Genomic DNA, 16,329 nt, shown 5'->3' with positions numbered 1-16,329 from the left:
ATGGAAAATAATGACGTTCTAAATCCCACGGTGGCAACACTTGCCAATTTAATTCGCAATCAAAGACTCCCACCCTCTCCTGAACAAAACTTTGTTAGAGCACATGGCCAACATTGATATGACCACATCAGATGTCATATCGTAGGTCCTAAAGCTGGACATCACTCTACAGAATTCTACCACCATCACACAATGAGCTTGTGTACAATGTTAAACAATGGACACTTGAGATCTGTACATTAGAATGCAATGTATTCAGTACTACAGTAACATAACCTTTGCCTGCATATAGGAGGCTGGCCATATTCCCTTACCTCTGCCAATAAGGGAAGGCGAGGCTGCTGGTGATGAAATGGAAGATTGAGGAGTGGGAACTGGACACTGCTTTCCTGGTTCTTCTGCTCCCTTTAGATTCATCTTCTGCACGATATAATCTGTAGATTTGAAAACAGCAATAGACATGACAACCTGCTATTATGTTTACCTTTAGCTGAAAAAGTTTTATCTTTTTTTTGAAGCACTAAAGGAGGAACGAGGAAGAATGCAGGTGATCTAGCCAGAATATTAGAATAGTCTTATTGCCTTGACACTTACATCTATTTCATATCTTAGCATAAACTTTAACTTCCTGGTAGTTTTGGAATCTCCAGGCTTCTCTTTTTTTTATACTTTTATAGAAAATCTGCCCTTAATGTGGAACGTGGCCATTCTGGTATCTTATAACTGCATCAACAAAGATTGTGCATTTTTGTCATACCTCACTTTCTATAAATCATGCTCCTTATTCATGGGAAGGATCTTTCCACAGTTATTCCTCCATTTAGGTGAGTAATGACTATTTTAAGTAACTTTGATCTTGTATTTTATTTAAATACAGAAAACAAATGACCAAGCAACCATCAAATATATAAGGAATGTATATCCCCTCTGGTGGTTTCAAAGACTTCTGCACAAAATCATTATTACGCTCCACTGTAGTACTGAGTGCTGCATTGCCCAAGGTAGAATGGTAAATTAAGATCATCTTGATTTATTGCAATCTTTCTTGAAAGCGCAGCGAAGTTATGCGCGGTATGCCAATTGGCATGAACCCCCTTGATCGACAAGATTATTAAAACGCTTAAATGGTGATTATTACAATTCTTTTTGTGGAAGCTTGTTGTTTGCTGTGCCTGACATTTGCAATGACAATTGGAATTCAAAGGAGCTTCTCCGATTATGAAAGGTCTGCTTTTGTATAAAGTGAAGGATCAAAAAGACAGAGTGTGCAAAAGAGTTAATAATTCATCTGAAACTAGAGTAAGGGAGAAGTTAAACTCAGTGGCCACTTTATTAGACACCACCTGTAACTAATAAATGGTCAATGAGTTGGTGGCCTTCTGCGGCTGTAACCCATCCACTTCAAAGTTCGAAGTGTTGTGCATTGGTTTTTTGAATTACTGTTGCCTTCCAGTCAGCTGGTCCACAGTCCTCTAACCTCTCTCATTAACAAGGCATTTTCACCCACAGAAATGTTGCTCACTGGATACTTAATTGTTTTTCACACCATTCTCTGTAAATTTTTTTGAGATTGTTGTGCATGGAAATCAGTTTCTGAGATACTTGAACCACCCGACCTGCACCAGCAATCATTCCAGTTAAAAGTCACTTAGCTAACATTTATGCCCCATTATGATGTTTGGTCTGAACAACAACTGATCCTCTTGATCATGTTTGCATGTACCTATGCACTGAGTCGCCACCACATGACCGGATGATTTGATACTTGCATTCATGAGCAGGTGTTCAGGCATACCTAATAAAGTGGCCACTTGGTGTAGAAATCTGATGTAAATAAAAAACTAAAATATTAGATGTTACAAGTCCTTTACAATATGATGCATCAACTATCTCAATCACAAACTTGTTAACATCTAAATGGGTAATATATGATATGGTATTGCTGGCAAAGGTGGCTCTACTTGTACTTTGGCTACACCTTGATTTGTCAATACTCTGGCAATCATTTGACAACAGGTATAACATTAAGCTTAATTCTGAAATGATTAAATTTTATGAAGAATATGAATCTTTGCCAAGGGAAGCATTCCAGAAGGAAATGGGAATTCCTCCAGTGAGATGACCGGTGGAGCAGGACTCTGCTCTGTATGCTTATGTTCAAACAACACATACTTTATGGAGGTTTAAAATATAATCAAAAATAAAAGACATTTACTTAAATGAAGCTTAGCATACACAACATACATTTTAATTGCTGATGGCTTTCAAACACATGCACATTCATACTTTAATTAATGTGTTCCCCCTAACTAAAATACAATTACATTTTGAAATTAGTTCTGATTATTTTTATCATTGCAATGCTGGTTGAATTTACAAAGAAGCCATTTTCTCTAAATCAGTCAAATTCCTAAGATCAACTCAGATTTCATGTTTGAAGACATACAAACTCTAATTCCACTCTCAGTTCTTATATTTGCCAAGGAACTCAACAGAATGATTCTGTATAATTACAGAATACATGGATGAATAGAATAATCAAACACTTCAATTTAAAGACATGGATTACACTTAATGAGCACGTGTTCTGACAAAAACCATACATGAACCAAATATCTACATTGGCGAAACCATAAACCTTGCCCTCTTCATATATCCAATAACTATGCCTCCACTCACCCCATCTCTGATGACACGTGTTTGCATAACTTCACTTGCAAATTACAATTGGTCTGCCTATCTGTGACTTTAGAATCCTTCAATAAGTGCATTAACTGGCCTCCAGGTGGCTATTTTTCCTGATAACTGCTTCAAATGCTTTATCTCTACCTGCAATGCACTTTCTCTGTACTCTATCTTGAAGCACCTTACTACTGTCATGAATTAACAGAGAAAATCTTGCCGTGGAAACTGGTGGTATGCAAGACCAGTTTTCTACTGTACATTGGTACATCTGACAATAATAAATCAAAATACCTTGAATAGCTTATGTCACAAGTCTAATTAGAAACTAAAATTTCAAGTGTCTAAAAATTTTTCTCATGAAAGCAAGGCCATATTTTGAAGAGCAGGCTTCATTGTGCATTACAAGTAATAAGACCATAAGACAAAGGAGCAGAGTTAGGGCATTCGACCCATCATGGTTAGTTTGTTAACCCTCTCAACCTCAATCCTCTAACTTCCCACTATGTTTTGCTCTATTATGTGCCCTCTCTTTGCTTTTATGTAATCTTTGACTTCCCTTGTTAGCCACAGTTCCCCATTCTCCCTTTAGAATACTTCTTCATTTTTGGGATGTATCTATCCTACACCTTCTGAATTGCTGCCAGAAACCCCAGTTACTGCTGTTCTGCCATCACCTCTGCTAGTGTCTCAATCAATGATGGCCAGTTCCTCTCTTATGCCTCTGTAATTTTCCTTACTCCAATATAATACTGATACATTTGACTTTAGCTTTTCCCTCAGAAACTGCAGGGCAAATTCTAACATATTATGATCACTGTCTCCTAAACATTCCTTTACCTTAAGCTCCTTAATCACATCTAGTTTATTACACAACACCTTCTCCAGAATTGCCTTTACCCTAGTGGGTTCAACTACAAGTTGCTCTAAAAAGATTCTCACAGGCATTCTACAGATTTCCTCTCTTGGGATTCTGCACCAACCTGCATCTACTTGCATATTGAAATCCCCAAAGGATATATTAATATTTTCCATTTTACATGCCTTTTCTGTCTCCTGTTGTAATTCATATCCCACATCTTGGCCACTATTTGGAGGCCAGCATATAACTCCCATCAGGGTATTTTTACTCTTGCAGTTTCTTAATTCTACCCATAAGGATTCTATATCTTCCAATCCTATGTCACCTCCTTCTATTTTCAACTTTTACCAACCGAGACACCCCACCCACTTTGACTATCTGCCTGTCCTTTCAATACAATGTGTATCCTTGGATGTGAAGCTCCTACCTACGATCTTCTTTCAGCCACGATTCAATGATACCTATGAAGTCATAACTGTCCATCTCTAATTGTTCTGCAAGATTATCTATCTTATTCCATGCACTGTGTGCATTCAAATATAACCTCTTCAGTCCTGTATTCATCACACTCTTGATTGTGCCCCCATGTTACATCTCAACTCATTTTACTGACTGCAAATTTGCTCACACTGCATCTGCTGGTACACCAGCTGCTCCCATTCCCAGCCCTACCACTCCAGATCCCTTCCCCCTGCCAAATTAGTTTTAATCCTCCCAACAGCTCTAGCTAACCTGCCCAAAGAACACTGGCTCTTCCTCGGGTTCAGGTGTAACCCTGCCTCCTGCTTCAGTTCCTCAGGCACACGTACATTTGCCAATTCACCCTTTTCTTACCCTCATTGGTGTGTGTCACAGCAGCAATCCAGAGATGATCATCCTGGAGATCCTGCTTTTCAGCTTTCTACCTACCTCCCTATATTCTCTCTTCTGGACCTCCTCCCTTTTCCTACCAATGCATGCCATAACTTCCCACTGCTCACCCTGCCCCTCCACAATACTATGGACCTGACCTGAGACATCTTTTACTCTGGATCCTGGGAGGCAACATACCATCCAAATGCCTCTTTCATTTCCACAGAATCTCATGTCTGTTCCTTTGTAATGCTGGAACCAATGTCACTAACAGCCTAAAAAACTTTCTGGGAGACTGCTTATATAGTGCACAGCAAGTGCAAATATTGTAATCCAAATGATCCTGCTTCTTGAAAGGGTGCACAGATTAGAACCTTGAATTACATGCAATAACATGAAGTTGCCATACTATTGTACAAAATAGACATTTGGGAGTAAATTAATTATTATTGAATTAAATTTCAGTTTATTGTCATTTAGAAACCACAACTGCAATGCAGTTAAAAAATGAGACAACATTCCTCCAGAATGATATCATAAAAGCACATGACAAAACAGACTACACCAGAAAATCCACATAACATTTGGCAATCCCCAAATCCAGAGTCCAGAGAGGCTGCTGCATATTAATATCGCGCTACCATCTTAGCGCGTTCCCTAGAAAGGAGCTCCAAATCCACCAGACAAAACAAGACTACCCAGACACACCAAGTCAGGAGACCAACTCTACCACCCAACAAACCAAAAACGAAAGCTACAAGACCTACACAAAACCAGACAGTTACAACATACAGTTACAACAGTGCAAACAATACCATAATTGATTTTTTAAAAAGCAGACCATGGGTACAGTAAAAATAGTTCAAAGATGTTAAAAGACTATAAGTTCGAAAGAAACCATCACACAGTTTCCACAAGTCCTCAGGGTCCCGATAGACTCGTCATCCCACACAGGTGGAAGAAGGGAATACCCCCGCTATGGACTTCTATGGTGCCACCGGACTCATCCTCGCAGACACAGTACACAATGAAGATTAGTTGTGTTACATGACGATTATTAGTAAACCATCTCTCTGATTCTGAAATACAAATCTAAAAATGTGTTATTTCATTCAGTCAGAAGTTAATTTGAGCTGAAGGTATGGAAAAAATAAGTATTTTGATCTTTCTTGGTTCTCAATGAATATCACTGTTTTTCTCACAAACAACTTTCCCCCAAAAAACTTGTACTTGATTTTGCATGTCTCTGTGTATTCTTCCACTTGACTTGTTAAAGAGCCGTGTCACCTTTTTTACTCATTTTCACTCATCACAGTTGTCCAGCACTATATAAGCTCAACGCAAATCTACGCTCAAAAAATATATGGATGGCAGGTGATGCTGCTTTATCAGACATGCAACATCAGATAAATATGGGAAATTGTACACCTTGAATTGATTTGAATGCATTTAATTTTATTTCATTAATATTTACATCAAGTCATTGGAATCTCCCTAAAGCCTTGGATGGTCATGGGCCTTTTGATCTGAATTATGGAGCCATGTGCATTAGATGGCATATACCTCATTCCTCCGGTTGCCTCAGTAAACCAGCCAAGTATTGAATTTTTTTGTAAAGGTAACAAATACATCTCAAGATTTTTACTAAGGATAACTTTAGATTCAGATGCTTAAAATATTAGAAGTGCAAGTGCTGCTTGAAGGAGCAAGAAAATTGTTATTTTTCTTATTAGCTACCTGTTCCAATTTTTGTCTTGGTTTCCCATTTTTCAGTGTCCTTTGAGTATTTTAAATACACATTTGTGAGAAGCAATTGTCTTGAGAGTGCTGAAAGAATGAAGACGGAAGCACAACAGCTTAGAGCAGGAGTTCCCATCCTGGGGTCCACATGTCCCTTGGTTAATGAAAGGAGTCCATGGCATAAAAAAGTTTGGGAGCACCTAGTTTAGAGTGTGTCTTGATTTACAGTCTGTGAGTGTATTCAAACTGTATATGAAGGATGGGATAGAGGCAATGGAGCAAGGACAAAGCCTACAGAGATTATCAAGAAGGTAAAAGCACAGTTGATCATTGGAATGAGCAGCAGGTGATGAAAATGGCTGGATTATGCTTGGCCTATGCTAAACATTGCATTCATCTCCTGCATATTCCCCATGCTGCACAGTCCTTTTCACAGTCACCACAGTCCCCTGTACTAGAGGCCTCCACTCCAGGACCTTCCCTTAAAAAGTTTGGTGACTGAGCCTCAGGCTGTAGAATCTGAGCCCAGCCCACAGTCCTCTCTTGATTGAACCTGAGACTCTGTTAGTCACATGAAAAATGTGCAAACACTTCACAGAACACTGGGGATCAGAAATGAACTTGGGTTGCTCAGACAATTGCACTGCCTACTGTACACTGTACTGACCCACAGCAGTTTAAATGGACATAAATAATTAAAATGTAAAAATAACTTCATTAAACTGCTACAAATTGATTAAAAGCATGGATTAGTGTGAAAACCATTAACCTGAGCTTTACTAATGAAGCACAGTGATGCCCATTCAAATGGTTGGCATTGCTGACTGTACAGTAGGCAGAGTTGGGAAAAAGCTGATAGGTCGGATATAGAGACAGACAGACAGACAGACAGACTACTTTATTGATCCCGAGGGAAATTGGGTTTCATTACAGTGGCACCAACCAAGAATAGTGTAGAAATACAGCAATATAAAACCATAAATAATTAAATAATAAGTAAATTATGCCAAGCAGAAATAAGTCCAGGACCAGCCTATTGGCTCAGGGTGTCTGACACTCCGAGGGAGTTGTAAAGTTTGATGGCCACAGACAGGAATGACTTCCTATGGCGCTCAGTGTTGCATCTCGGTGGAATGAGTTTCTGGCTGAATGTACTCCTGTGCCTAACCAGTACATTATGGAGTGGATGGGAGACATTGTCCAAGATGGCATGCAACTTGGACAGCATCCTCTTTTCAGACACCACCGTACGAGAGTCCAGTTCCACCCCAACAACATCACTGGCCTTATGAATGAGTTTGTTGATTCTGTTGGTGTCTACTACCCTCAGCCTGCTGCCCCAGCACACAACAGCAAACATGATAGCACTGGCCACTACAGACTCGTAGAACATCCTCAGCATCGTCCAGCAGATGTTAAAGGACCTCAGTCTCCTCAGGAAGTAGAGACGACTCTGACCCTTCTTGTAGACAGCCTCAGTGTTCTTTGACCAGTCCAGTTTATTGTGAATTCTTATCCCCAGGTATTTGTAATCCTCCATCATGTCCACACTGACCCCTTGGATGGAAACAGGGGTCACCGGTGCCTTAGCCCTCCTCAGGTCCACCACCAGCTCCTTAGTCTTTTTCACATTAAGCTGCAGATGATTCTGCTCACACCCTGTGACAAAGTTTCCCACCGTAGCCCTGTACTCAGCCTCATCTCCTTTGCTGATGCATCCAACTATGGCAGAGTCATCAGAAAACTTCTGAAGATGGCAAGATTCTGTGCAGTAGTTGAAGTCCGAGGTGTAGATGATGAAGAGAAAGGGAGACAGGACAGTCCCCTGTGGAGTCCCAGTGCTGCTGACCACTCTGTCTGACACACGTACTGTGGTCTGCCATTCAGGTAAACAGGTAATTCCAGACCTTCCAGTTTCTCTCCTGCGTACCAACTGAAACTGTCAGTGCACAGGGTACAAAGTCCAGGGGGAAAATGGAAGGTCAGTGTTGTAAAATTAGTCAACTCTATCATGGGCACTAGCCTCTGTAGTATCCAAGACACCTTCAAGGAGCGGTGCCTCAAAAAGGTGGTGCCCAGCATTAAGGTCCCCCATCACCCATGATAAGCCTATTCTGATTGTTACCATCAGGAAGGAGGTACAGAAGCCTGAAGACACACAATCAATGATTCAGGAACAGCTTCTTTCCCTTGGGCATCTGATTTCTAAATGGACATTAAACCCATGAATGCTACCTCACTATTGTTTTATTTCTGTTTTTGCACTACTTATTTAACTATATGAAATGCATATATATATTTCTTGTAATTAACAGTTCTTTTTCTACATTTTCATGTATTGCATAGTACTGCTGCCACAAAGTTAACAAATTTCAAGATATATGCTGGTGATAGTTGACCTGAAACCTGACTCTGAGGCATCTGAATTCAGTGCGCAGATACTCAAGTTGAAGACCATCAGAGAGTGGGCTGCCCCTTATCCATATAAAACAAAGAACAACAAAGCACAGGACTAGGGTCTTTAGTCCACCATGTCTGAATCAACCATGATGCCAATTTAAACTAATCCCATCTGCCTACACGTGGTCTATATCCATTCAATACCTGCATGTTCAGTTCCTATTTAAATGCTGCTCTTTGAGCTTGTAATGCGGCTCAGTGCAATAGAAAGTAGCAAGTCCAGAAACGTCACGGGAACGGAGCAGAGCACTTTCACACAGTTATTGAGTTCACTCACATCACTGCCAGACCACAGGCTACCTTACATAAGAAGAAATTCACATTGATGTGAGCATGATGAACAGTTCCAATGGTAAATTGTAATAGGATCCAATGGGAGAAGTGAACAACAGGGATTTCCATTGCTGGGCTGAAAATGACTGTCCCTGACATCAATATATCTTTTGATCATCTAACATCAATGAACCCTGGTAAAACTAAAGCCAGTGAAAGAATTCGCCACTGTATGAAGCCATATTTAGCACAAAGAACATGGCAGCTAGAGATCTAGACCTAGAAACTTTTTGATGCCTGAAAAAACACATCAGTCCTGAAAAAGGGTCTTGACCTGAAACGCTGATTGTTCACTCTTTACCATAAATGCTGCATGATTTGTTGAGTTCTTCCAGCATTTTGTGTGTTGCTCTGGATATCCAGAATCTTCAGAATCTCTTGTGTTTAGTACATCATTGAATCCCCTCACTAAAACACACACAATTTGGATGGACCAGCGCTTACTCTGCAACAGGTGACTCCCTTTCAGGCTACTCAAAGCCTATCCACTATTGGCAGGGCACAAGTTAGTAATATGATAGCATACTCTCACTTTGAGTGGGACTCGACAACTCACAAAGTAGATGTGTTCCTCAAACACCTCCCATGAGACTGATACCCAAAGTCCTACCATGCAATCAGACTTCCTGGTACTGGGCTTTTCTTCTGTGCCGGTCGATAGCATCCTGGATCTCCAAGCCTCTGTTTCCCTTAAACAAAGAGCTGTTATTTTCTAGCTAATTCAGATGGAGATTTAAATAGCAGGATGCAAATGAGACCCAGGAGATACAAGCTTCACCTTTGTATAAAAATCCCATTTGAAATTCCTCTTGTGACTCCATTATCTCCACTTTTTTTGTTGTAACTTCATTTTTCTTTGTTTTACTATTTAATCATAATTAACTTTCAACTTCTGCCTTTTCCCGTGTGGCTGATCTTGTGGGATAACACTTCCCTTATTATACCTTGTTCAACTCAGTGACAGGTACATATTAAATCCTCTCTGCTCTGATATTGTCAATCTTGCCCCAGTTTGATCATACATATAATTAAATGAAATGTCCCTTTTCTCCTTAAGTTTACAGGAACATACATTAGAAGTTATCAATAGTTTATCACTATCTAACATTTTTAATAATCAAAACTTCTTTCCCTGTAAAAATAATTTAAAGGACCTGTTCATAATGTTAATGTTATATTAAGAAACAGCTTCCAGCTGCGTGGTAACCAATTACAAAGTTATACAATTAAATTCATGTTTTTTGACTTGGCTAATTAATTTAGACCTGCATTGAATATATTGATTAGTATAATGAAGCAAGACGTGGAAAATATAAAACATGGAGAACAGAATGGAGTACTGAAAGGCCTAAAGGGTGTTTCCTATAGTGTGTTTAGAACCAGAGGATACAGCCTCAGACAGAGAGACAGAGATGGGCAAGAATTTCTTTAGCCAGAGGGATTTCATTACCACAGATGGTTGTGGAGGCCAAGTCACTGGGTATATTTAAAGTGGAGGTTGATAGGTTCTTGATTAGTAAAGATATCAAATGTCAATAGGGTTGAGAGGGTTAATAAATCAACCATGATAGAATGATGGAGCAGACTCAATGAGCCAAATGGCCTAATTCTGCTCCAATGTATCCTATGTCTTATGGTCTAACATTTGGCTTACTCAAAAATGTGGAAAGTCCCCAAATTTTGCTTGGAAGCAGTTGAAATTTAAATTAGCAAAGTACCACACTTTCAACTTCTAACAATCAGTGTTATCAAATCTGCCAGATGCATTTTAGAACTTGGCGCTGCTATTTAATCTTGTTAAAATGGCTACCACTTTAACTTTCGAAAATGCCTGCCTGCTATATAACCTGCTAAAATTTTGGTTGCATGCTCATAATTACTTGGAAGCTGAGCGTTTTTAGTAATAAAGCTTAATACAAGTGTACAAAACATGGTTTAATAACAATGATATCTTAGAGGGAAGATATGGAATCCAGGTTTTCAAACTTTTTTTTCTAAGTGGTTGAGCATAACTTTTGCTTTCATGAACAGATATGTTATTTTCTTCAGGATAAGGTAATTTATAAGAACCTTAGCTCAAGGCTAACCTGGCCAGACGTGTAGAAACAAACTGTTGTACACCACAATCCAATCTACTGGATAAATTATACATTCTAGCAAGACATGATAATAGTTTACCTTTAACTTAAATATTGTCAGGAAGGCTTCCTCATCACAATATTGAATATTGAATGTGGTAAACCACATGAGGAATCTTGGTCACAACCAATCAAATTAGCTTGTTTGGTTGGAACCAATAAATTATTCACAGAATCTGTGCCATAATGTCAAACTCATTACAAATTTTCTGCTCACAGGGACCCAAATCTATCAGGAATAATCAATCTATAAAACAGAAAACAAAATTAACCAAGACATAACTAGCTCTGTGCGAGAGATCTCTTCCTAAAATAAAACTACTTTGTGCCCATTTCACCTTGTAATCTATTAGCTCAATTCCTATTAATGTTTAATTAAATGTCATAGATTGTCTCTTTGCTCCATTAACATTCAGCTAATATTCATCTACAAAGGTTATAAGGTAATTCACCTTAAAATCTAACACAACCAAGATTAGCCTTGACTCAGTCTGGAGTTAGATGCTAATGAGAAAAAGAGACCATAACCTGCTCTACCTCCTGTCTGTATGTCAAACTCATTATGGTTACTGATGAGGCCAAATAATGCTGTATCATTAGCAAATTTAATGACATGGTTAGAGGTGGATCTAGCAGTACAATGGTTTGCTAGTGGTGGGCTGAGCCCTGGGGGTTAGGGTGGCCACCAATGCTCATTGTGATGGAGCTACAGATGCTGCTGCCAACAGGGACTGTGAGATATATCTGTCCAGAAGTCCAAGATCCAGATACAGAGGGCAGTTTACACATGTTTCCGAGGAAAGATAATTTTGCTCAGTGAACTGAAGTCAATAAACAGTATCCTGATGTAGCAGGCATCATTCTCCAGGTGGGACAGGACTTAGGAGGGGGTATATACAGTATTCAATTTCCTGATTTATAAAAGCCAATGTGCCAAAAACTCTCTTTATGACCCTATCTGCTACTGTTGGAGCCTGTGCTCTACATTTTGGTGATGTGTTTTTGGGCCAATTGAGTGATGTGGTGCTCTGCTGTCTCTGAGAGGGTTTGCTGAGGGTCTGAGAGAAGTGTGCAGCCTGGAGGCCAAGAAGCTTAGAGAAGGGGTGCAGGGAATGATTGACTCCATTTCTCACTGATCTCACCGATTAAAGCATCGAGGAAGAGTGAACTCGAGGACAAGGCAAACTGGTATTCAGCACCATCTACCTGCGAGTGACCGGTCTCTCTATCGCTCTATTCCGTTGCTCCTGAAGGAAGGTGTCTGCATTTGAAAGGTCTCTCTCTCTCTCTCTCTCTCTCTCTCTCTCTCTCTCTATCTCCCTCTTGCTCATTGCTGCCAGAGGATGGTGCTGGAGTCCTGGGTCTTAGGCTAGGTTTAGTTGAGGTGATTTGTGGACTGCCCTCTATAGTTCACATTATGATGTATTTCTGGTATCTGGTCGCCCCATTTTTGGTGACATTTTGTGCGATTTTGATTAGTGCGGACAGGCTCTGCTGCCTGAAGGTAACTAACAACACAGCAGAAGAGTGAACTGAATATGCCTGGACTGTTTCATGTTTCGTGTGGTTTTGGTGTTCTACATTCTGTGTTTTTGTTTTTCTCTTGCTGTGTGCATGAATTGTTCCTTTTTTTAATGTGTAGGGGATCGGATGTTTTTTCTTTGAACAGGTTCCATGCTTTTCTTCTTTGTCTGTACGTGGGAAGACAAATCTCAGGGTTGTACACTGCATACATTGATAATAAATGTACTTTGAATTTTGAATCTTTGAATCAATCTACATTTGACACCACCTTCAAGGAATCATGAATCTACATTCCCAGAGTTAGAGGTAACATCTAAGTGGTCGTAATCCAATGAACTACTTACAGACAAAAAGGGAGTGTCCACAACTCCACCCATTATTTGTCTCTCAACTCTATCAAAAATAAAGATTTTGTTTAATTACTGTCTCGATAGGCTTTTATGTTTTTCAACACAGCAGCAATAACTGCACTTCTACATTGCCTTTGTGACATCTTGAAGCCATGGAAGATGATATACAGCTATAAGCTTGTCCTTTACACCAAATTTACAACACAAATAGTTTTTTTGCTAATGTTTACATTGTACAATAAGTTCCGAGACTTCTTCATACAGAGCTAGAACATAGCCTTTAAACCTCATCTATTTTTCCATCTTCCCTAAAGCAGCCAAAGCTAGTTCTTCCTTCTTGTAACTGACTCCACACCCTAACCACTCAATGGATGAACAATTTTTTTCCTACATTCCTCAGTGAATTTACTGAAGTCCCGTGGGATTTTTTTTTCTGTCACCATCTAGGCACAATCCATGCTCTCTTCAATTGTCTCCTGATTTATAGTACTCTTCCTTCATCTTTTCCAGGGTCAACATCATACAACCATTAGCATGACAATTCTATAAGGGGATTGGCAATGAAACTCAGTTTACTCTTCAAGTTCATTAGTCACCTGGTGAAAATGGAGACCTTTCTAAATTCTGCAGATCCTCACAACTGAAGGGTTTCCTACACAACTCATTTATATCAACTTTTAAGTTATATATAAAAACTGACTATTTTCTGCATTAATTTCATCTTGTATGTAATAATCTATCATTTTATCATCTATAATCTACACTTGCAGCTTCCCCCAGCAGATCTACAGTGTGCTGATTGTTAATGCAATGCATTTCACTATATGTTTCATTGCACATGTGATTAATAAGTAAATCTAATTTATTCTAATCTATCAATATTGAGAAGCAAGGTTAACTTTCAATCAGCCTTCTTCATTATTTGCTGTACCTGCATGCAGCCTTCTTGTGCTTCATGTATTAGATCCCTTTGTGGTCTCAGTACTTTAAATAATAATTCATTTTTCCATTCCTTCATTCAACATGGTTAATCTTACCTTTTCCTACATGATATTCCATTTGACAAATTCTTATCCACTCATTTAATCTATCCATTCCCAAGATGACTCTGTCATGATCATTACACCCACTATTAACTCAATCCCAATCTAAACCCGACCCAATTATTTTAATTTTCTGTTAGTTAACCACCTATCTGTACCAATAAATTACCCTCAAACACACTTCTTCACAATTTGTGGAATAACCTTTTATGTGGCATTTATCATGTGCATTTTGGAAATCCATCTACTGAACACTTAATAGGTAATTCTTTCCATTACTCTCCAAAAGTTTTACATTGCCAAAGATGCTGTTAGCCTTTCAGCTAATATTTACTCTTCAAACTCACCATCACGTCATCACTGATCAGAAATCCATTGTTAAATGCACTGTAAAAATAAAATACTTACAACTGTTGTAACAGATGGAAGTCTTCACAAGTAAGTTGCAAAACAGGAAGGAAATTATTGTTCCTATTTAGCAAATTATTCCAAATGGGTGTCACGGTAGCGTAGCAGTTAGAATAACACAATTACAGAGCCAGAAATTGGGATACACTTCATGCCGCTGTCAGTAGGAGTTTGTACACTCTCCCTATGACCGTGTAGGCTTCCTCCCACATTCCAAAGATATACGGGTTAGTAGATTAATTGGTTATGTGAGTGTAACGGAGTAGTGCAGGCTATTGGGCCGGAAGGGCCTGTAACCGTGCTGTATCACTAAATAAATAAATATTCCATTATATCTTTCTGGTGAGCGTTCTTTTCAGATTGCAGGGGGAAAAAAATACTACACTTGTGGAAAGTTTTCATTTATCTCTACCATCCCACTACTTCATAAATTGCTATGCTTACCTTTGCTGGCTCACCTTTTCCATGAAGCCCCCTTTAAACAAGATGTGGTGAATTTATGGTAAACAATGCATTTATATATATTCAGAAATACTTAACTCAGGTCATTCACTATGTAAGATCTATAATAAACTATATTTAAAAGGAAAAAAATCTTCCTTAAAGTATCAACACACACAAAATGCTGGTGGAACGCAGCAGGTCAGGCAGCATCTATAAGGAGAAGCGCTGTCGACATTTCGGGCCGAGACCCTTCGTCAGGACTAACTGAAAGGAAAGATAGTAAGAGATTTGAAAGTAGGAGGGGGAGGGGAAAATGCTAAATGATAGGAGAAGACCGGAGAGGGTGGGGTGAAGCTCAGAGCCAGACAGGTGATTGGCAAAAGGGATACAGAGCTAGGGAAGGGAAAGGATTATGGGATGGGAGGCCTACAGAGATAGAAAGGGGGAGGGGAGCACCAGAGGGAGATGGAGAATGGACAGAGAGAGAAAAAAAAACTAAATATATCAGGGATGGGGTAAGAAGGGTAGGGGCATTAACAGGTTAGAGAAGTCAATGTTCATGCCATCAGGTTGGAAGCTACCCAGCCTTAAAGTATGATTGCTTTTGTGAAGAATTTTCAAAGATCTATTTCTGCACAAAAATATTTCTAAAGTATTGCAATTTAAGTTTATCACCACAATTATGGACAATATATTTCAAAATGAAATTACAGCTAAAATTAGTATTCCATGGGAAAGGTTCAATCTGTAACTGTACGTTCAAGCATGTATCTGCCTAATGGCTGCCAGTGCTGCTCTGTTTCCAGCCACAAGGAGGTGTGCAGAGCAGGTTACAGCGTTTTGCATGCTAACTAGAGAAAAAATGCAAGAAGTCATGACATCACACTTCACTCACAAGTATGTTTATTAGGAGCCTTCCAATTGAAAAAGCTGAAAAATGTGAGAGCAAATTTATTTAAATCCTCGTTTGCACTGACTTGCAGATATAACTTACTGGGCAAGAAAGCAAACCGTGTATGGGTTTATGAGCAATAGACTGGGGAAGACACTGATAAATATTTTAATCATCTTATCTTTGATCACTTTTCAGTTTCTGCAAATCAGTAACTCCACAAATTTGCTCTCAGATTGAATGCTATCATACAACCAAAGTAACTGGAGGTCACAGGTTTAGGGTAAGAGGTAAGAGATTTAGAAGGAAGCTGAGAATAATTTTTCACCTAGATGGTACCTGGAGTAACTAATATCAAATTCAATGTGGGGACTGCCCCAATCACTATGTAGGAGAGATGGGGAGAAAACCATCCACGAGACTACATGAACTTCAGCTAGCCATAAAAAGACACACTCTTCTGTCACTCATCTCACTACATTATGACCAAGAAGGACACAAGTTCGTCTGGGAAACTACAAAAGTCCTGGCAGAAGCACAAAATAAGAAAGCAAGAGAATGCTTAGAAGCTTGGCTCTCAAGGGAAGACTCTATTGACAAG

At 39.3% G+C, this 16,329-nt stretch overlaps 1 protein-coding gene across 12 annotated transcripts in view; it reads right to left on the bottom strand.

Moving 5' to 3' along the window:
* anks1b (ankyrin repeat and sterile alpha motif domain containing 1B) overlaps positions 1–16,329 on the bottom strand; it is an 864,202-nt gene that overhangs the window by 403,848 nt on the left and 444,025 nt on the right. For all 12 annotated transcript variants that reach the window (XM_059987507.1, XM_059987513.1, XM_059987511.1 and 9 more), the window contains one exon: positions 315–434. In XM_059987507.1, the coding sequence (XP_059843490.1) occupies positions 315–434 (120 nt within the window). The remainder of the gene's footprint in view (positions 1–314; positions 435–16,329) is intronic.

This window comes from Hypanus sabinus, chromosome 13 (genome assembly GCF_030144855.1).
Source record: "Hypanus sabinus isolate sHypSab1 chromosome 13, sHypSab1.hap1, whole genome shotgun sequence".
NCBI classification, from domain to species: domain Eukaryota; kingdom Metazoa; phylum Chordata; class Chondrichthyes; order Myliobatiformes; family Dasyatidae; genus Hypanus; species Hypanus sabinus.
The sequence above is the reverse complement of the archived record's forward strand: the minus strand, read 5'-3'. Positions and strand labels throughout refer to the sequence as shown.